The sequence below is a fragment of the Somniosus microcephalus genome, chromosome 14 (assembly GCF_052327205.1).
Source record: "Somniosus microcephalus isolate GS21.2 chromosome 14, FLI_Smic_1.0, whole genome shotgun sequence".
Lineage (NCBI taxonomy): Eukaryota > Metazoa > Chordata > Chondrichthyes > Squaliformes > Somniosidae > Somniosus > Somniosus microcephalus.
The window spans coordinates 10,872,312-10,895,557 of record NC_141000.1 but is presented as its reverse complement, the minus strand read 5'-3'; the positions used below and the strand labels follow the sequence as shown (position 1 = coordinate 10,895,557).

Genomic DNA, 23,246 nt, shown 5'->3' with positions numbered 1-23,246 from the left:
CGACACCCAGATCACATAAGCGAATAAAAAAATAAAAAAAACAATATCAGCTAACATGGGAACCAGAAAAGGAAGTTGGGTGGTCAGCGGTTTAGTGGGAAAAGGGTCGAGGGAGCAGGAAGTGGGTCTCATGGACAAGATGAGTGTGGAGAGGTCAAAAGGGGAGATCGGAGAGAAACTGGAGAAAGATGTGAGTTCAGGGCTAGGCAGGGGGGGGAACCTTAGAGGAAGTTTGGCCCGGTGGGCTAGGGGAAGGAAGGGAAATGGCAGAGGCAGCTGATCTGATGGTTTCAGTCTTCACGACAAAGAAGTCCATGAGCTCCTCACACTTGTTGTTGGAGGTGAGGGTGGAGAAGACAGGGGAGAGGGGTTTAATAAGATGGTTAGCAGTAGAGAATAGAAGCCGGGAGTTAATTTGCATTCCAGAATGATCCTGGAATAGTGAGCAGTTTTGGCGGACAAGAGCAGGGCCCGATAATGCTTTATGTGGTCCAGCCAGTTCGGGCAGTGAATGGTTAAACCAGTTGTCCGCCATATCCGTTCGAGTCTGCATCCCTTGGACTTGAGGGAGCGAAGATGTGGGCCCCAGGGGGAACGGCCGGGGTGAGAGAGACTTGGGCATCAACGGTGGTGGTGAGGGTGTGGTGGAACAGATCGGTAGCTGCAGAAATGTCATGGTGAATGGAGGGCCAAAGGCTGGACAGTTGGGATTTCGTAAGTGCAGCTGGAAGAGAGATTTTTCCAGGGGCGGACACAGAAGGAAGTAGGGTTGGATGGGGGAAGGGGGATGTGGGTGGAGAGCGATACGAGGAAATGGTCAGAGATAGCCTTATCTGCAATTGACACGATGGGAGTAGCAAGGCCACGAGAGATGGCAAGGTCGAGGGGGTGGCCGTGAATATGGGTTGGGGAGTTCACATGGAGGGAGAGATTAAGGGAGGATAGGAGGGTAGTGAACTCAGAGGAGAGAGAGTATGATGAATTGTGATGGAGGTTGAAATCACCGAGGATGAGAAGTCACTCAGTGCAGAGGCTGAGGGAGGAGAACAGTGAAGATATCTCGGTAATAACATTTTTATGGTACTTGGGTGGATGGTAGAGAACGAGAATTTTAAATGAGAGGTGAGAGGGAATAAGGTGAGATGCTCAAAGGAGGAGAAACTGCCGGAGGAATAGGGGGACAGACCCAGGTGTGATTTGGTGATGAGAGCCACCACCACAGCAGTCTGAGCGGGGCAAGTGGTGGAAGGTACAGCCAGGCGGGGAGGCTTCATTTAAGGGTAAGGTGTCATCACCCCTCAACCAAGTTTCCGTCAGGGCCATGATGTCGATGCAACCACCCACGATAAGCTCATGGATGGCAAGGGCCTTGTTCGCAAGTGAACGGACATTCTGGAGGGAGAGTGGAGTGAGTTGGGGATGGCCGATCCACTGCCAGCATCCACAGGGTCAGCGCTGGGAGGGGTGAGTTGGACAGGGAGGAGATTGGCCAGATTAGACCCCTGCAGGCGCGCTGGGCGGGAAGGTCAGCGAGAGATTAGGATGGGACGGGGGGTTGCTACTCATGAAGAGACAGCGACGAGTGCCACGGTGGGCCCTTCGGAGGATGCTAAGTGAGGCACTGAGGGAGGCTGTGGGCTTATCTAAGGGGGAGTAAAGCCTGGGACAGCGGTAGCAGAGTAGGACGGTCGAAGAGTAATGAAGGGTTGGAGTAGGGATTTGGGAGGGCTGAGTATCCGAGAGAGGAGAGATGAAGGGCGGCATGCCGACAGGAGAGAGCGGTCTGGAAAAAAAGAAAGACTTGCATTTATATAGCGCCTTTCACGACCACCGGACATCTCAAAGCTTTTTACAGCCAACGAAGTACTAGTTGAAGTGGAGTCACTGTTGTAATGTGGGAAACGCGGCAGCCAATTTGCACACAGCAAGGTCCCACAAACAGGGAGGGCTGGAGAGAAAAGAAAAAGGGGGGAGAAAAAAGTGGATGGCTCGGGTCCGGAGCGGCAGCGAAAGTGCGCACGCAAATGGACACACGGAAGAACTCAAGTTACGTAGGCCTGGTTATGTAGCAATTATAGGGATGCATATTTCCTGTTAGGGAATAGATTTGTGACAATAGTTGGAAGTTCAGAGTTAAAGTCGGAGGTCTTGTGGAGGGAAAAATTTGACATAGGTAGGATGGAGTCGGAAAAGAAAGAAAGACTTGCATTTATATAGTGCCTATTATGAATTCAGGATGTCACAAAGTGCTTTACAGCCAATGAAGTACTATTGAGGTGCAGTCACTGTTGTAATGTAGGAAACGCGACAGATAATTGCACACAGCAAGCTCCTGGTGATAACAACCAGACAATCTATATTTTTATTAATAGCAAAATACTGCGGATGCTGGAAATCCGAAATAACAACAGAAAACGCTGGAAAAACTCAGCAGGCCAGGGCAGCATCCGTGGAGAGAGAAACAGAGTTAATGTTTCAGGTCGAAGACGAAAGGTCATTGACCTGAAATGTTAACTCTGTTTCTCTCTCCACGGATGCTGCCCTGGCCTGCTATATTTTTATTGATGTTGGTTAAGGGATAAATATTGTCTTGGACACCGGGGAGAACTCCCCTGCACTTTTTTGAAATAGTGCAGTAGAAATGCGGCAGAAATTTGCACACAGCAAGGTTCCACAAACAGCAGTGAGCTAGATGCCCAATTGTTTTAATGATGTTGATTGGGGGATAAATATTGGCCAGTTCATCAGGAGAACTCCCCGACTCCTCTTCGAATAGTGTAATGGGATCTGCCTGTGAGGGAAGATGGGGCCTCGGTTTAACGTCTCATCTGAACGACGGCACCTCCGACAGGGCAGCACTCCCTCAGTACTGCACTGGAGTGTCAGCCTAGATTATGTGCTCAAATCTCTGGAGCAGGGCTTGAACAAATGACCGACTGACTCCCGAGGCGAGAGTGCTAGCACTGAGCCACGGCTGATGCAGGTGACCTCCGTGTCCTTGGATGAGGGAGGGAGAAATCGGGCAGTGTTGCTGCTTCTGATTACTATCCAGTGACTCCTATTGGAAAGTACATGTGCCAGTATCGGGTGAGAATAAGAACAGGCTTGGCTGTGTTGCTGCCATGGTCCTTAACCTAATGCTCAGACTTTGTCCAGGCTTGCGTATGAAGGCGGGCCACTTGGGTACAGGGTACATAAGGACCTCCGCACAAGTCAGTATCTTCAAGAGATGGGGTAGAGAGTTTGAAAGGAAGAACAAAGGTTCTGCAAACTATTTGGATTTGATTTGTCCCTTTCAGAGACAGGACCCATGGGGCTAAAAATTGAGTACCCGAGTACCTCGGCGCTAACGGGCCACAAATGACTTTTCTACCAGGTGTGGCCCCGCTAACGACGCCCGCTAAATTCAGCGGGAGTTTAGCGCCGGCGGTAACTGGTAGCGCCCTGCTCCGCTGCACAGGCGATGATGACGTCATCACCATGCGCAGCGCCCCGTTTTCGCTCCGCCTGCAAAATTGGCCCGCGTCCCCTGAATCTGCGCCGGGCAATGACGGCGACCGATTCAGGGGGCGGGAAATGGAGCGGCAGGAGGCTCGCAGGGCGCTAAGTAAAAGGGAGGTGGCGGGCGGGGGGAAAAAAAAATCGGCTGACTTGTCGCCAGTTGCGTCTTTGAACGTGGGGTCCGTGCCGTGATTTGGCAGCACAGCACTCCTCTTATGTTCCGGGCTGCTGGCACGGCTCCCCGGTGGTCCAGGTAGGGCCCCACAGAGTTGTGGGTTTGGACCCTCCCCTTTAATGAGGGGAGGAGCCATTCCATGCAGCAGCGCTACATGGCCCAGTGCGTAGCACCGCAGAACGCATCGCCCCGATATTCGGGGTTAGCGCTCTAAGAAGGAAGTGAAGCGCTTGAATTAACGCTCCACCTCCCTCTTGGGGCGCTAAAACCGAATTTTGCAGTCGCCGGCGTTAAAGCTAGTGCCCAGGCGATGTTAGCGCCCCAAAATGGTCGATACCAAATTTTTCCTCCATGATGTTGATGGTGTGCATCGATTTCTTTAAAATCATTGTTGAATAGCCTTAAGGGAAGTTTGTTTATAGGCAAGTTTAATTAATGTAAAATAGTATACAGGGTTTTTAACAGTACAGAACACCTTTCAGAATTGTTTCAGCAACATGGCGCTGCCTGATCTGCTGAGTATTTCCAGCATTTTTTGTTTATATATATATATATATTTGCTTTTAATCATACTTCTTTAACTAGGCTAACTGGATTCTTCCAGAGCCAGAGTGTTTTGTTACACCTCATCATTCTTTTACATAGATACATAGATACATAGAAGATAGGAGCAGGAGTAGGCCATTCGGCCCTTCGAGCCTGCTCCGCCATTCAATGAGATCATGGCTGATCATCCAAATTCAGTACCCGGTCCCTGCCTTCTCCCCATATCCCTTGATCCCTTTAGCCTTAAGAAATATATCCAACTCTTTCTTGAATATACTTAATGAACTGGCCTCCACCGCCCTCTGTGGCAGAGAATTCCACAGGTTCACCACTCTCTGGGTGAAGAAATTCCTCCTCATTTCAGTCCTAAATGGCTTACCCCTTATCCTTAGACTATGACCCCTGGTTCTGGACTCCCCGGCCATCAGAAACATCCTTCCTGCATCTAGTCTGTCCAGGCCTGACAGAATTTTATAGGTTTCAATGAGATCCCCTCTCAATCTTCTAAACTCCGGTGAGTATAAGCCCAATCGACACAATCTCTCCTCATACGTCATTCCTGCCATCCCAGGTATCAGCCTGGTGAATCTTCGCTGCACTCCTTCCATGGCAAGAACGTCCTTCCTCAGGTAAGGTGACCAAAACTGCACACAATACTCAAGGTGTGGTCTCACCAAGGCCCTGTACAACTGCAGCAAGACATCCTTGTTCTTGTACTCGAACCCTCTTGCTACGAAGGCCAACATACCATTTGCCTTCTTAACCGCCTGCTGTACCTGCATGCTTACCTTCAGCGACTGGTGTACAAAAACACCCAGGTCTCTTTGCACTTCCCCTTCTCCCAATCTATTACCATTCAAATAATAACCTGCCTTCCTGTTTTTGCCACCAAAGTGGATAACCTCACATTTATCCACATTATAGTGCATTTGCCATGTTTCTGCCCAATCACCCAACCTGTCCAAATCGTGCTGGAGTTTCACGACATCCTCCTCACAGCATACCCTCCCCCCCCCCCCCCCCCCAGCTTTGTGTCGTCTGCAAATTTGGAGATATTACATCCAATTCCCTCGTCCAGATCATTAATATATATTGTGAACAGCTGGGGTCCTAGGACCGATCCTTGCGGTACCCCACTAGTCACTGCCTGCCACTCGGAAAACGACCCGTTTATTCCAACTCTCTGCTTTCTGTCCGCCAACCAGTTCTCTATCCAAGTCAATACCTTGCCCCCGATCCCATGTGCCTTAATTTTGCACGCTAATCTCTTATGCGGGACCTTATTGAAAGCCTTCTGAAAGTCCAAATACACCACATCCACTGGTTCTCCCTTATCTATTTTACCAGTTACATCCTCAAAAAATTCCAGTAGATTAGTCAAGCATGATTTACCTTTTGTAAATCCATGTTGACTTTGTCCGATCCAGTCACTGCTTTCCAAGTGCTCTGCTATTACATCTTTTATAATGGACTCTAGCATTTTCCCCACTACCGATGTCAAGCTTACCGGTCTATAATTCCCTGCCTTTTCTCTACTACTAGAATGTAATTTTTTGCATTAAAATATATTCCTTGATATATATGAGTGGTAACCTGGTGCAGTTTTATTAATGCAGCTGAAAATGGGTTTATTACAAAAAATAAGCATTTTTAATCAGAGTGTCTAGTCCACTACCTGTGAGTAACCTAATTTGAATGATGTTGCCTGACCTGCTGAGTATATTGAGCATTTTTTGTTTATATAGATGCTTTTAATCATAGTTCTTTAACTAGGCTAACTGGATTCTTCCAGAACGAGTGTGTTTTGTCGCAACTCATCATTGTTTTATATTGTAATATTTATTCAAATTTTCCCTCTTCCCCCCCCCGCCAACATTAGGTTGATCCACGGAGTTGGAAAGCCAGATGAAGTGCTGGCATGTATATCAAGAGGGGTGGACTTGTTTGAGGGTTTCTTTCCCTATCAGATGACGGAGCAAGGAAGAGCACTGACATTCAATTTTAAATACAAGATGGACCTAGAGACAGAAGGTACCAGTTATAGACTGTTAGTGTACAGTGCATAAACAAAGGTGTAGCCATAGTTGTGTGTCCATACAGGAAACTCTTTTTTATCCGGCACCGACGGGACCGGCGTGGTGCCAGTTTATCAAAAAGTCCGGATTACAGGGAGTTATAGTTAAAAGGTACGAGAGCTCCGTACACAGCAACAAATCCAGGCTTCCCTGTTGCTTAGCAACAGCTGCAGGAACCCCGGCCACAGACCAAGCGTCCCTGTTCCTTAGCAACAAGTGCAGGAACCCCCGATTACACAGCTAAGAATCAAGAAACGGCCATTAATATGAAGAAAATCTTACCTGAACCTACTCCTGAATTTTGCCGGTTAACCGAGATTTCCGGTTGTTTGGGTGCCAGGAAATCGAGAGTTTCCTGTATTATTGTTCGTGGCTCGGCATTAATGGGTTCTCGTGTGCCCACGCACCCAGATCAGGCTTGTGGGCAGCTAGAGTACTTGAGGCACTTGTACAGTGGGCAGGCTTCATTTTCTCACCACCTGCCTCGTGTCCTTCGCCATCTTATGTGATGCAGTCCAATCCAGAGATACAGTAAGAACTGTCCAGGGCCCCAAACACCCCTTCCAGGTGAAACAGCGATTTACTTGTACTTCTTGCAATTTAGTATACGGTATTCGCTGCTCACGATGCGGTCTCCTCTACATTGGGGAGACCTAACACAGATTGGGCGACCGCTTTGCGGAACACCTCCGTTCAGTCCGTATGGGTGACCCTGAGCTTCCGGTCGCCTGTCACTTTAATTCACCGCTCCATTCCCACTCTAATCTCTTTGCCCTCGGCCTCTTACATTGTTCCAATGAAGCTCAACGTAAGCTCGAAGAACAGCACCTCATCTTTCGATTGGGCACTGTACAGCCTTCTGGACTGAACATTGAGTTCAACAATTTCAAACTATAACCCCTGCCCCCATTTTTCATGCTGTATTATTTTGCCATTCCCATTTGCAACATTTTATCTTTCCTACCTCTTACATAAGCACAGATTATTCCTTCAATTCCTTCCTCCCCTCCCACACCCCCCCCCCCCCCACACACCCCCTGTCTCTGCATCTGCTTAATATCTGTTACATCTCCAGCTTTTTCCAGTTTTGTTGAAGGGTCCCAGACCTGAAACGTTAACTCTGTTTCTCTCTCCACGGATGCTGCCTGGCCTGCTGAGTTTTTCCAACGTTTTCTGTTTTTAATACAGTAAGACCATCCTGGGAAACCACACTGTGCCATTTACATTACGTTCGTTCAGCATTTGTGTGAAGGCAGACAATCCCAGCATGACCTGATTAAGTGGACCCCACTAAATGTTGAACTAAAGATGCTAATTTTAAAGCGACACAGCCAATTTTCCTGTATTGTTTAACGTTTTTTGATGTTTGTCAAAGTGAGGGATGTTAGTGCTGGGGCACGGAACACTTCCCATTTTCAAGAACCCAGTGTTGCATCAATCGGTCCCAGTTCACTACAGAGTAAAGCTCCCTACACTTTACCCAACAATCTGCCTCAGCCACAATCTCAGGAGACGACCTCCCACTGCAGCAGTATGACATTTTCCATTTCCTGCACCAGTACTCCATGTAGATGATCTAAATTACCGTCAAAGGAGTACCACTGAGCATTAGCTAATTATCATAATCCCAACTAGGAATTGTGCAAATACTGCTGTCCCTTACTGAACAGTGTACCTTTGACATTCAGTGAGATAATCAATCTTTTTGTTAGCTTGCATTTTAACATTTCTAACTCAAATTCACAGTTTTTGGTGTCACCTGGCACTGCTGCCAGTTGTACAGTTGGATGCATCTGAATGTGTTGGATTGGAGATCTGTATTTTTTGCAACCACAAAGCCTCAGTATTTTTTAATATTTAGTTATGGAAGTTCAGAATTTGGCAGTATTCAGAGAAGTTTACTTTCTGGAAGGTCTGTGTTCCCAGGTGCGTATCCAGAAACCACTTCAAAAAGGAACGTGCCACCTCTGATAAAGGCAGCTTGTTTAACAAGTATCTTGGATAACTGCGATTGAGAGAGCTGGTCAGCCCACCACCCTGGGAGAGGGGGGCGGTGTAGCCTGTTTCACGGCTGTCAACTTGGCACCAGGCTTGAACCCTAGTTTTGATTTAACAGCTTTATTTAATTGTGAAAGCGGCCTATTGACATTTCTTTGTCTCAGTTGGGATTTCAAGGCAGGAAGTGGGTATAATTATTGCCACAATTTATGGTGTTTTCATCCATTTCCGCTTTGGGGCGATTGGAACTGTTACAAATCCGGGCCTGCCGCAGGCTCTCTGCTGGGGCTCAGTGGTGCCAGTCGCTTCCTTATGCAGTCTGGTTGTCTGCTTTTGTACAGAAGTTAACTCACGCTGCCCCATTATCTGCTAGCGCGGTAACAGGACCCAGAGTCTAACAATGAAATTCCCTTGTGATCTGGACCACATCTCCCACGTCCTCAGGGCTTGTGATCCTTTAATCTCTCCAAATATGGGCCGTGTTAACACTGGGCAAGACGTGGTTTGGTTTTGTAAACTGCTTTATTCTAACGTTGGACAAAAAAAAAAAATCACTGAATATGATGAATTTCATTTAGTACAATTTCTGTTAGAATCCTAGAATCTTGGGGGCATAATTTCAGAATAAGGGGGCCTTTTAAATCGGAAATGAGGAGGAATTTCTTCTCTGAGGGTCGTGAATCTTTGGAATTCTCTTCCCCAGAGAGCTGCGGAGGCTGGGTCATTGAATATATTCAAGGTGGAGATGGACAGATTTTGAATGGTAAGGGAGTCAAGGGTTATGGGGAGCGGGCAGGGAAGTGGAGTTGAGGCCAAGATCAGATCAGCCATGACCTTATTGAATGGCGGAGCAGGCTCGAGGGGCCGAATGACCTACACCTGCTCCTACTTCTTATCTGAGCACAGAAGGAGGCCATTCAGCCCATCGTGCCTGTGCCGGCTCTCTGAAAGAACCGTCCAATTAGTCCCACTCCCCTGCTCTTTCCCCCATTAGCCCTGCAAAATGTGTTCTCTTTAAGTAGAGACACAATTGCCTTTTTGAAAGTTACTATTGAATCTGCTTCTGCCACCCTTTCAGGCAGCGCATTCCAGATTACAACAACTCGCTATGTAAAAAAAAAAAAAATCTCATCTCCCCCAATTTCTCTTCAGCTCCCCTGTATTATTATTTAAAAAAAATTAAGAACACACATTCCAGACTACTTTAGGGAATTGTACCTCGATGTAAAAAGGATAGCCTCTGCTTCTGCTACCTGTTCTTGCAGCCAGTGCACTGGTTGCTTCTCCCTTGAGCCTTTCTGCTCTCCGACTGACTTTTGGCGTCTTTTGATTTAAAGAAAACTTCTTTCAATGACTAGCAAAGATTGTCAACACCAAGGTGCTAGATGTCTCCTGTGCGACCATACGTTGCTAATGAATGGGCCATTGTTTGGAAACCCGCCCTTCATTTAAACATCTTTAGTCTGCCGCTGGATGGGTAACTCTGCATGGGACTGTCTAGCGCACTAACCATTTTTAGGCACGCACTTTTAGACAGCTCAGGTCTAGGTCCTATTTGTGGAAAAAATGGTCGCAGAATCACGAACTGTGTAAGGAACACTCGATGAACTATCCAGTTTCATGCAGAATAAAGCCTTAGGCAAAGATAAAGAATAGGGAAAGCACCAATCAGCAAGTAGCAAACAGGAAGGAAAACATCAATCATGAAATTTAAATAACAATGAATAAAAATCAAGAATCAGCAACAGCCACCAATAAACACGGTTGAACCATTCAAATTGCTCAAAAGCTGCCATTTTGTGTCTTCCATCTTTCGGATGAGATATTAAACTGAGGCCCCGTCTGCTTTCTCAGGTTGACATAAAAGATCCCGTGGCACTATTTCGAAGAAGAGCAGGGGAGTTATCCCTGGTGCCCCGGCCAATATTTATCCCTCAATCAACATAACAAAAACAGATTATCTGGTCATTATCACATTGCTGTTTGTGGGAGCTTGCTGTGCGCAAATTGGCTGCCGCATTTCCCACATTACAAGTGACTACACTTCAAAAAAAAAAGTACTTCATTGGCTGTAAAGTGCTTTGAGACGTCCGGTAGTCGTGAAAGGCGCTATATATATGCAAGTCTTTCTTTCTGATGGCTACGTGGAAGTTTAAAAAATACAATTTGTTGCATAACTAAACAAATACTTTGTAAAAAAAAAAAAAAATAGTTTAGCTTACCCATAAAATAACCCAACTTCTATTGGAAATGCTTCTGTTAACGTTTATCTGCTAAGGCCTAATCTTTGTCAGGGGGCTGGTGTTTGAGTTTGACTCCTGGTATGACCAGCTCTGTGTACAACACCAAGCAAACAAAACCTACTTTTCTTTCTAGCATGTTGTTTCCATCCCTACCAACCAATTCCATTTTCTCATGTTCTCCACCAGCCCAAGTGCTTTCCTGCTACCTTCCTTGCCTAGCCTGAGTCCAATCCCCACCATCGAAATGCTCCCTTTCACCCCAATTCCTTCCACACCCGCCCCAAGTCTTCCCACATTACCCTGAATGCTTCAATTCTCTTCCATTCTGATTCCTTTCTTTCCATCCGAGAGTGGAACCTATTTTATTGAAGAGTGTTGTTTTGAATGTAATGAGATTTCCTCTAACTCTTAATCTTCATTAGAATTGTTTGAATGAAATGATTAGCGTTTTGAATGAACTACACAAATGTCGACACAATGAACAAGTTTACAACACAAGATTTTTCCAAAGGGGTAGGAAGTTGACTCCATTTTCTGTTTGGGGGGGGGGGGGAAACCATAGAATTGGCTGCAGAGCAAAGATTGAGTGCTCAATGCAGATCCTGACTATAGAAAGCTCAGATACAGTAAACAATCATAATTCATCCATCACTCAATAACTATTAAAATTATATTGTTAAAAGTGATTAAACTTAGCATAAATGCACCCATATCGTGTGGTAAAATTTCCAGCTAATTTCTGGGGCCTCGAATTCATCAGGATGCCAGTAGGCCTTGGTACCAGAGTGTGCACAATCTGCGAGCAATGCCACAGTAGATATACAGGTAGACTATCCTTTATCCGAAAACCTTGGGACCAGCTGTGTTTCGGTTTTCGGAATTTTTCGGATTTCAGAAGGTTTTCATCTCCGTATCTGACAACAAACACTGTTGCTTAGCAACAGCTTGTAAACACTCGGGCCCTGCCTTGGAAGCGTCTCTGAAGCTGTTGCTAAGCTACAGAGACTCTTTCCACAGCCTGACTGTTTAAAAAAAATGCTAGGGGAAGAAAAAAAAACGAACAAAACGGCTGCTGATTTCTGCCGTTAGATCGAGGTTTCCGGCTCCCCCTGCTCCGTATCTGAATTCCTTGACTTAGCGGGATGTCTGGGGCTCGACTGCCGCTGCCAGTTGTGGGAAAGCTGGATATCGGCTGACTCCTACACTAAGCTGGCCCGCAAATCAGGTCGGGGGGTGGGGGAAGGAAAGACTATCGGACGGGCCGCTGCAGCTATCGGACGGGCCGCTGTATTGTTGGGTTCACTCTCCCGGTACCTCCTTCACACTGCCCGGCTCGGCCTGCAATCTCCTACCCAGGAGGGAACTCTGTGACCCTCTGCCCTGCTCACAGGGAAAGGCAGAGCTCCCGGACCACTCCTGTCATGTTTGGCACCACTCGGGTCATGTCGTGCGCACGACTTACGCTCCACGAAAAAACTTTCGGTTTTTAGAGGTTTTCGGTTTTCGGAAGTGCGGATAAAGGATAGTCTACCTGTACTTGCATTTTTTTAAAAAAATACACAAAAATATAAATCTATGTAATTTTGAGGTGAGGGAGAAAAACGTAATTGTAATCTGAGCTCCTAAAAATGAAGGACAAGAGATCAGACATCTAATTTGCAGCAAGCCAGGTACTGGCTGAGAGTTGGGGATCAAGGTACATAATGTACTGTATACACACACACCACGATGAATTACTTTGTATCTCACCAGAAGAAAAGAGTCTTGTAGTACCCTTGCACCAGATACAAGACCAGCAGCTTACATCTGCATGTACCACGATGACCATTGAACAATGTGAAGAGAACCACACTCATTCAAGTAAGTCAGCAGCAACTCAAACTTTGAACAAGTAGTCACTGTTTTGTGTATGTAACCATTTCTATTTTCTACATATTAAAAAATGCATCTAGTGCATTTTGTCCTTCATAAACCACTTTGTTATAGAAGGAAAACAGTTTTAAATATTGTGAAACTTAATGCTGCATGCTTCTGACCCAGAGGCTCAAATTTACAATCATCTCCAATCTGCATAAACAATTAAAGTCTAATTGACCCGCAGCTCTGTTTACTTAACAATAATTGGACTTTGTCTACCTCTGTGCTCATTGCCTGGCCTCTCACTTGACAGTCAAGCTCTATCCTGCCTTCACCTGACATCTACACATGAGCACTTTCCAAAATGGGTTATTGGGTGGTCAATAGTAATGGGAAATAACAACAGAATACGCTGGAAAACTCAGCAGGCCAGGGCACACTCTTGGTTGAACCAAACATAAACAAATAGACTGTAACTAATAAAACTTTAAATAAACCTTAACAAATCAAATTAAAATTTGGTTGTCCAAATCAATTATGCACTCCAGTCCCCGCGGCGCCCACCGGTCGCGGAAGTACTCGAGCGTGCCGGCAGACACCGCGTGCTCCATCTTCAGGGCCACCCGGGCGCAAACATGGCCGCGGAAGAGAGGGAGGCAATCTGGCTGGACGACCCCCTCGACCGCCCGCTGCCTGGACCAATTGATGGCTTTTTTAGCCAGGCCCAGGAGCAGACCCACGAGGAGGTCCTCCAACCTGCCCGCTCCCCTCCGCACCGGGTGACCGTAGATCAAGTGCGTGGGACTGAAGTGCAACCAAAAATCGAGGAGCAGCCCCTTCAAATAATGGAAGAGGGGCTGCAACCTCTCACACTCCGTATATATATGAAAAACGGACTCCTCCAGGCCGCAAAAAAAACAGGTGGCCTGGGAGTCCGTGAACCTACTTAAAAATATATTGCACGGGACTGCTCCGTGCAACACCCTCCAGGCCAAGTCCCCAATAGGGCAGGCTAGGGCAACATCCATGGAGAGAGAAACAGAGTTAACGTTTCAGGTCGATGACCTTTCGTTAGAACTGGAAAAAAGCAGGAAATGGAAAGCAGTTTAAGGGCTGGGAAAAGGGGGAGGGGATGAAAGAACAAAAAGGGACGGTCAGTGATAGGATAGAAAGCAGGAGAGATTAAGAGACATTGAGAGACATTAAGGGATATTCAAGGCGAGAGGAGGTGGTAATGGGACCAGTTAAGAAACAAAGGATGGCTCTGGATGTGGTGTGAATTGCGCTGGCAGAATGAAGGACAGCTGCCACGTGGGAGGGAAGAAGAAAAAAAGAAGAAAATATATATATTGTGATAGGGGCCGAGGTTATGATCTGAAATTGTTGAACTCGATGTTGAGTCCAGAGGGCTGTAGACGAGGTGCTGTTCCTCGAGCTTATGCTCGAGTAATGGGAACCCTGGCTTTCTACCCCCACCCAAACTGCGGACTGCGGCCTGTAGTAGCACCTCATCTACTCTCCTGGCTGAGAGCAGCTTCTTCAGCACGGACCAGAGATTAAACCTGCAACCTTCTTGACCTGTACGGCTAACTGCAACAACTTGTAGTACACTCACTCCGAGTCATTAAGGAAAACCTGATTTGTTACTAACATCGAGCATGTTAATTTAATACAAAAGTATGATTCCTGTTAAAAAATAAATAGAATGTTCTTCTCTGTAAAGGGGAAGGGGTGTAATGAATATGTTTGTAGTACCTTTTTACATTACTTTGTGGCAGCTTGAGGTATTTCAGTTTTGTGATCTGCCTTTGTAATGTTCTTATATAGTTGGCTGCTTTTTGTACTCAAACCATGACATTTACTATTTTTGGTAATCATGTGTCAAAGTGTCTAGTGGAATCTTTGACCTCTGCATTTTGGGGATGTGTGGTGTTTATATTGTTTCTGTGAATGGTGCAGTTAATTTATGAGATTGCAGTTTTGGTTGTTGTAAGGCTCTGTCTGGTGGTGTGACCTAATTGGTCAGTGAGCTGCAGTCCCACAATTGGGGGGGAGGGGGGAGAGAGGGTGAAGTGTTAGATTGTCACATGACGATGTCTTGGGGGGGGTTAACAATGATTAACTAAATGTAATCCGAGTGTTTGCTCGCTGCTCAAGAGGTATGGAACCTTTTTTTTGAGACTGAGGGGCACGGCCTGGCTCAAACACAGAGTTGTCTGACCTCACCACTGTCTGCTTTTTCTTGTCTGTAGTTTTCGGTAGAATTTGTTCACTAACACTCACAATGTCAACATAGAATGCCACTCAATCACAGTCAGGAACTAGGGTTGAAGAGAGCAGCCACCACCGTTTGTAAACCACACAGTACAGGAAACTTCGCGATATCCGGCACCGACGGGACCGGCGTGATGCCGATCTATGAAAACTTCCGGATAGACCAGCGCTAATGTTGAAGAATACGGAGGTTTTCATCTCCGTATCTGACAACAAACACTGTTGCTTAGCAACAGCTTGTAAACAGTCGGCCCGTACCTTGGAAGCGTCTCTGTAGCTTAGCAACAGCTTCAGAGAGGCTTTCCAGAGACTGACTGTTTAAAAAAATGCTAGGTTTTTTTTCTTTTTTTTTCTCTTAACAAAACGGCTGCTGATTTCTGCCGTTAGATCGAGGTTTCCGGACATACAACCTCCGGATAAACCAAAGTTTCCTGTACTTTCATGTGATTTCTACTGGGGGGAAAAAAATGTTTGAAAAGTGAGATCATCTGCATCTTCAATACGAAGGATACTTGAGAGTCACTACAACTAAATTAAATCTCAATTTTTAAAGCCTCAACACACTACGAACATCCTCTTTTTAGTATCCTGACGAATCCGTGGCCTACTTGCTGCTTCCTCAGACATTTCTAAAGGGCGACCATGTTGTTTAACTAAATGTTCAATTAGTTTTTCCATGTTCAACTTCCATATTGGGGAACCTTTCCATTTCTGCTCAGAAACAGGCTTCTAAAGTATCAGAATTCCAAACCGTATCATTCACAACGCACCACTGATTGGCCATTAAACTGAAATTACAGTTTACAGTTATATCACCCAGTATGGCTGACTCAAACTGCCATATGAGAAGTTCAGTGACTCATGCAGTAACTGGTGAAAGCTTTCTTTTAAAGTCTAATTTTACCTGCTGTTAACTTCGTGTGAGACCGGAGCCGAGAGCAGTAGGAGCACATTGTATAATGCAAGATAAAGCTTTTAATAAGTGCTTTGGATTATATTTCAGTGCTGGAAAGGAACGGCTGTGAGGATAATGAGCTTAGTAACAAGACCTCGGGCAGTGAGGGCAAGATGACTCCTTTTACAATTGATCTGAAAAGTGAACAGTAAGTGTGACCGCATTTTTAATTAAGTATGCGGTGGAGAATTCAGTAACGTCTCTCTATAAATGTTGTTTTTCTCAGCCCTATATAACCTTGTAGCAAGAAGTGCACTTTAAGAAAGTGCTGATTTGATTTCTCTCCCGAGGGTTCACGAACAGCGGTTATATTAGTACGGTACAGTATCTTTAATGATCACAGATAGTGGCTGTGAAGAAAAGGTAATTCTCCGATATTAGCAAAGTGGCCAATAATCTGTTAAAAGCTGCAAAATAGAAACAACTAGCCAGAAAATCTACCTGTTTTTAGAGTGAAATTTGGGTCAGTTCTGTACAGTGAACCAAATGGATTGATAAATTTTGTCAACACTGACCATTTACTGAGGCAGTGAACAAAGGATGTTCCTGCTTTTGTTGCTGGTTTCCTGTTGAACATTTTCTCATGTCTGTAAAAGGAATAACGCCACTGATCTCACCTGTGGAACAGATATACTGCAGGAGGATCCCTGTGTTCTATGTCGCTAACGTGTTCATTCCAGTATTGGTTTGTTTCCCCCCCCACTCTTGTTCAGCAGTCCTTTGGTGCTTTGTCCCAAATGGCCATTCTTCATGTGGGAGCCTAGGCAGTGAGTCCGGGCAAACTATTCCACAGCTGAGTCTGGTAGGAATATAGGAACAGGAGTAGGCCATTCAGCCCCTCGAGCCTGTTCGCCATTCAGTTAGATCATGGCTTATCTGTATCTGAACTCCATTTGACCGTTAATACTCTTGCCTAACAAAAATCTATCAATCTCGGATTTGAAATTTTCAATTGACCCCCAGCCTCAACAGCTTTCTGGGGGGGGGGGGGAGAGAGTTCCAGATTTCCACTACCCTTCATGTGAAGGAGTGCGTACTGACATCGCCCCTGAATGGCCTCCCTCTAATTTTAAGGTCAAAGAGCAAAATACCGCAGATGCCGGGCAATCTGAAATAAAAACAGAAAATGCTGGAAATACTCAACTGGTCAGGCAGCATCTGTGGAGAGAGAAAGAGTTAACGTTTCGGGTCGAGGAGCCTGGTCCTGACTTCAATCGCTAGTCTGGCCTGGTTTAGCTGGTTTGCACCAGGCTGCGAGGAAAATCATTTGGTTGGGGGGGGCGGGGGTGTTCCCATTCCCATTCCCGATGGATCTGCAGCCATTAGTGCTGGAAGGTGTATGTGTACACACGTCAGAGGCTAAAAGGTCATCGACCTGAAACGTTAACTTGGTTTCTCTCTCCACAGATGCTGCCCGAACTGCTGAGCGTTCCCAGCATTTTCTGTTTTTTTTATTTCTAATTTTAAGGTTCTGGCCCCTTGTTCTAGATTCCCTCACCAGAGGAAACAGTTTCTCTCCACCTACCCTATCAATTCCATTAATCATCTTAAACGCCTCAATTAGATCACTGCTTAATCTTCTATATTCACGGAAATACAAGCCTAGTCTATGCAACTTCATAATTTAACCCTTTTAGCCTCTGACGTGTGTGCGCATAAACCTTCCAGCACTAGTGGCTGCAGATCCATCAGGAATGGGAACCCCCCCCCCCGCCACAACTGATCTTCCTCGCAGTCCTCCCCGCATAGAGCCCTTACTACGGCCTGGTGCAGACCAGCTAACTCGGCCCAGACTAGTGATTGAACTCGGGAGCTTTCTGCTCTGTACGATTCACAAGCGGCCATTGCACGCACCCACTGAGCCATCTGCCCGTTCTGTTTGCTTATGGCTGGGCGCCTTATAGAGCTCCTTTACTGAGCACTGTAAACAAAGTTATACTTTGAAAAACGAAACTGAATCCTGTGGGGGTAATCAGTGGGTAATTCCTTGTACTCGCCTATAGAAATACCGGCTGGAATTTTCCCATTGGAGAGGGTTTGGGGGCGGGCCAGCGGTTAAAAGCGTGGAAATTGACCGCGTCGGGAACCTGCTGTCACCCCGCCGACTTCCGTCTTTGACTCGGGCATGTTTCGAGGCGTGCGACGGATCCGCTCGGGAAAGGCGGGCGACCTCAATGAGGTACTTAACTGCTCGTCTACAGACTCTTGTGTCTGTTGCTCATTGTGTGTCGTTTAAAAGAACTGACGATTCCACCGTTTTTGGGATGTCTATTTACATGGTGTTTTGCGTGGCTCTCAACATTCAGGTACCGTGCTGACTTCAGCCCCTTGGTGGAGGACTGTTCCTGCTATTGCTGCAAGAGTCACACCCGTGCGTACATCTACCACCTTCTAGTGACAAATGAGCTGTTGGCTGGAGTCCTTCTCATGATCCACAACCTCCAGCACTACTTTGGATTCTTTCAATCTATCCGTGATGCTCTGAGAGACGACAAGATGCAGCAACTTAAGGAGCTCATTACAAAACAGATGGTGTAACAAAGACATAGTTAATACATTGGATATCCATCACCTGCCTGGTTTACAATGTGTACAGTTTCTGGGCAGACGTTGGTCGCCTTCAGATGCTGCATCGAGTTACTTGGATCTACTCAGTGTTGGTCAGTTATTTAGACATTTGATTCTACTGTAGTTGAAACCTCAGGGCTCAGACTCCCGATCTCCTCCATGTTATGTATCATTCACATTACATTAATGTGTGACAGTTGAAATTGCACACAGGGTTTGAAGGCCATGCTTTGATTCATTAATTTTTTTTAACCAGTGCTGTGTGGATTATTTTTTAAGAAAACGGTTTACTTTGAAGTGTATGAATAGAGAAAGTATAGTAACATTCTATTTAAACTGACAGAACTCGGCTCTGATGCGGTGGACTTCTACAACTTGGACTAATACCCCCAACAAACCTGAATTTTCTGATGTCTTTACCATTTTGTTTTTAACATTCCTGTCTAATTGTGAGAGATTGTGTCAGAGATATCCAGAAAATACTTGACAGAATTGAATCATTTTTAACTCAAACCTGCACTCACTGTTTTAGAATTTACATTTTGATGACTGAATGTACAATACAGGAAACTCTCTTTAACCGGCACCTAAATAACCGGAAATCTCTCTTAACCGGCAAAATTGAGTAGGTTTAGGTAAGTTTTACTTTATATTAGTGGCCGTGTAACCGGGGTTCCTGCACCTGTGGCCGTGTACGGGGCTCTCGTGCCTCTGTAATCCGGACTTTATGATCAACCAGCACCACGCCGGTCCCGTCGGTGCCGGATAAAAAAAAGAGTTTCCTGTATATGCACCAACAAGACCTTTACTCTTCATTGCAGCTGATATTAAAGAGACGGGGAGAAATTCAACTTGCAGCCGTTCCATTTTTGCACCTGAGGAACAGGCGGCCAGGAGCTGAAAATCGGGGGCAGGGTGGGCCCATTCGGCCTCAGTGGGCTGGAGGACCCCCCATGCATAATTCCACTACAAGCTCCCTGCCGAGCTACACCAGGTCTTGAGCAGCCTAAGCAGCGGTTTGTAAAGGTACTGCTGAAGGTCGGACAAACAAACGGCCGCAAAACTTTTTCGAAGTTACATTCTCGTGGAGCCGGAAGGAGCAGGTGTACTCCGCCTGGATCCGCACAACGGCTGTGGGCCCCTGCCGGTCTGGGATTGCACCTCCCCTCCCCTCCTCGGCTTCCCCTTTTTGGTAAACAATAGGGTAGGAATTTTGAGCACGAGTCGAATTTCTCCCTCACCGTGTCCATTTTTAGTGCCCTAGTTTACTCCGATCTATCTAAAGTATTATTCCACACTTACTAGCTGCACTATACTTCAATCTTGCTTTCGTGGTTATTTTAAAAATTAAGCCTGTATGAACCAACAAAAAAGGAACCCATTTTATTTAACGCGTCAAAATTGGTTGCCGATATTTTTAGGCTGTAAGATTTGTAGAACTTCATTTGTAATTTAAAATCATTTGAAAATTTTCCCAGGACAACATTTTTATTAAAACAGGTGTTTCCTTTTATCTATTCAGATGCTCGTCTCCATTTTTGCAAATCTGTGATATTTCTAACAAAAGATTGGCTGATCTCGTGTGTGACATTGCTCACAGAGTGAGCGCGGCTGTGGTGTTTAGCTACCAAGGTGGAGCTGTGTTTCACCAGGCCTGTCCCTTTAAGGCCACTGCTTTGATATTGTCTGTGGGGAGATAGTCTAGACAGGCACATCTTTGAGGATTCTGTAAATTGGCAGCTGCTTCTAAATCTCTGTCTCCTGCCTTTGGAGAGAGAGCTGGTTACCAAGTCGAGGCTTTTTAAAAATATAATTTTGACACTTTGAAGTGTGATGGGCGTGTGCTGGATCTTTCATGTACTCTTCTCATTGTGCCCCATTTACAAGTCAGATTTAATGATAATAGTGACCATTTATTGATAAGAGTAGGGATGTTCTCCCAATACTGCTCCTGGCCAATACTTATCACTCAACAAACATCACTTAAAAAAAACCCAGATTAATTAGTCATTATTACATTGCTGTTTGTGGGACCTTGCTGTGCGAATATTGGTCGCTACGTTTTCTACAGTGACTACACTTCATAAATACTTCATTCACTGTAAAGCGTTTTGGGACGTCTTGGTCGTGAAAGGCGCTATATAAATGCTTTTCTTTTATCTATTGAATAAACTGTATAAAGTATTTTAAAACAATTTCTAATAAAAATGTGCTGACGGGGAAATAACATTTAACTAAGGAAGAGCTAGGTGGCAGTGTTATACAACAAAGTTTTCCCTCTTTGGAGTAGTATCATGATGCAGTGTTTATGCTATGGGAATAATAATGAATCAAGACATATATAAACATCATGGGTTTCACATACTGATAAAGAATCAAGTTAAGGGAAAGTTTATGTTTCAAAAGCTTTTAAATACAAGTAATATGTTGCTATTTGATGATAAAGTATCAAAACAAATGCTAAAAAGAGAAATAATAATACAATGTCTTGAAATGGGGAAAAAACCCCACCAGGCTTTCGTTCTCTGAGAAAGTATGGCAGCTACCATTCACCAAACCCTCTGCTGGCTTAGAAACAACAGCCAAGGCCCCTTGCCAGTCCTGGCAGAGAATGCTGTGGTAAATTTCACACTTATCTAAGTCTGAGGACCCTAATCCTGCATTGACAAACTGTGATGCTGATTATTGAGATGTAGCTGTTAAGATTATTCTCCGAATGTAATTTTTTTCCATGTATTGCTTGCTCCTTCAATTGAGGGTTCAAGAATCCAGTTACCAATATGGGGATAACCAAATTACTTACTCGAGGCTCTTGAAGGAATCTGAGGATTTATTGATGATGTAAGCTTTGGGCTACGTTCTTTCAATTCTGTCATTAGCTGAATCCGCACCATAAAGTAGCTGTGTTGTAACTCACCCATCGATAAGTCTCAGTAGGGAAAGCCCATGATAACTATTGGCCTATTATAGGTGCAAACCGCAATTACAAAAATCATGATTGATCATCAGAAAACAAATCATATGGATCAAAAAGTTACAAAGACTAACTTATATTTATGTAGTGTAAAAAATGATTTATTAGTACAAGGAAACTCTTTCTTATCCGGCACCAACGGGATCGACGTGGTGCCGGTTGATCAAAAAATCCGGATTAGAGAGGTATACTTACTAAGGTACGAGATCCCCGTACACAGCCACAGATCCAGGCGTCCCTGTTGCACGGCAACAGGTGCAGGAACCCCGGTTACACGGCCACAGATCCAGGCATCCCTGTTGCATGGCAACAGGTGCAGGAACCCCGGTTACATGGCCACAGATCCAGGAACCCCGGTTACACAGCCACAGATCCAGGAACCCCGGTTACACAGCCACAGATCCAGGAACCCCGGTTACACGGCCACTAATATGAAGTAAAACTTACCTGAACCTACTCCTGAATTTTGCCGGTTAAGAGAGATTTCCGGTTATTTAGGTGCCGGTAAAAAGAGAGTTTCCTGTATTATACAATCACTATAAGTACACTGTTATACTTAAAAAAAAATAAACCAGTTGATATCCCATGGTGTCACTCATGGACAAAATAAAATGTCTGTGTTCCTGCATTACAACAGTGACTACACTTAAAAAGTGGCTTTGGAACATCCTGAGGTCGTGAAAGGCACATATTAAATGCAAGTTTGTTTTTTTCTTTCCACCTGTGCCTCTGCTTCTTTTCTACACTGTAATTCTTCTGGACAATTTTGTGCCGATCCACCATTAGCCTCGGCAAAACCAATAAAGGTTCTCGCCGTGAGGCTCCCTATTCAACTTAATGGCGATCGTGCAATGGCTGGTTTTACGACAATATTAGGAATTAGGGCTGGTAATTAATGTTCCTGGTAATGATGTTATTTATGGTCTTGATATGACACCCCACCTCGAGGCCCAGAAAGGGACCAGTGCACCTGTAGAGTCTCACTCCAGCAGGTACTGAATTGTTCCTGCATGTTTTTTATTCTCTTTATCTATCTTGGCAGTCGTTTTGTGCCAGTCTTGCCCTCCACACTCCTGTTCATTTGGGAAGGCAATAATTTTCAGGACGTAAAGCTCTTTCAACCCTCCGAAGAGGATCACTCCTTCAAATGCAAATTAAATAGCTGTCTTCCCTAAGGAAGGATATACTTGCCATAGAGGGAGTGCACCGAAAGTTCACTAGACTGATTCCTAGGATGGGGGGGACTGAGTACACTAGGCCTATAACCTCTAGTGTTTAGAAGAATGAGAGGTGAACTCATTGAAACATACAAAATTCTTACAGGGCTTGACAGGGTAGATGCAGGGAGGATGTTTCCCTTGGCTGGGGAGTCTAGAACCAGGGGTCACATTCTCAGAATAAAGGGTCACCCATTTAGGACTGAGAGGAAGAGAAATTTCTTCACTCAGAGGGTGGTGAATCTTTGGAATTCTCTACCCCAGAGGGCTGTGGCGGCTCAGTCGTTGAGTATATTCAACACAGCGATCAATAGAGTTTTGAATATTAAGGGAATCAAGGGATATAGGGATAGTGCAGGAAAGTGGAGATGAGGTAGAAGATCAGCCATGATCTTATTGAATGGCGGAGCAGGCTCGAGGGGCTGAATGGTGGTCTACTGCTCCTATTATGTTCTTAAAATAATATTTTGGGATACAGTATATGAGTAATTTGAGACATGACATGCGGGAATTTTTTTTAAAATTTGTCCTGGGATGTGAGCATCACTGGCAAGGCCAGCATTTATTGTCCATCCCTAGTTGCCCTTGAGAAGGTGGTGGTGAGCCGCCTTCTTGAACCGCTGCAGTCCGTGTGGTGAAGGTGCTCCCACAGTGCTGTTAGGGAGGGAGTTCCAAGATTTTGACCCAGCGACGATGAAGGGTCGGCGATATATTTCCAAGTCAGGATGGTGTGTAACTTGGAGCGGAACTGGGAGGTGGTGGTGTTCCCATGCGCCTGCTGCCCTTGTCCTTCTAGGTGGTAGAGGTTGCGGGTTTGGGAGGTGCTGCCGAAGAGGCCTTGGCAAGTTGCTGCAGTGCATCTT

At 45.4% G+C, this 23,246-nt stretch overlaps 1 protein-coding gene across 3 annotated transcripts in view; it reads left to right on the top strand.

Annotated features, from left to right (window-relative positions):
* qtrt2 (queuine tRNA-ribosyltransferase accessory subunit 2) overlaps positions 1–20,353 on the top strand; it is a 49,032-nt gene extending 28,679 nt beyond the window's left edge. The window contains exons 7-10 of one of the 3 annotated variants that reach the window (XM_086006234.1): positions 6,102–6,253; positions 12,291–12,398; positions 15,673–15,772; positions 17,931–20,353. In XM_086006234.1, the coding sequence (XP_085862360.1) occupies positions 6,102–6,253; positions 12,291–12,398; positions 15,673–15,772; positions 17,931–18,162 (592 nt within the window). In that variant the 3' untranslated portion in view covers positions 18,163–20,353. The remainder of the gene's footprint in view (positions 1–6,101; positions 6,254–12,290; positions 12,399–15,672; positions 15,773–17,930) is intronic. The other 2 variants (XM_086006235.1, XM_086006236.1) reach the window with 2 other exon arrangements.
* Positions 20,354–23,246: the final 2,893 nt, after the last annotated feature.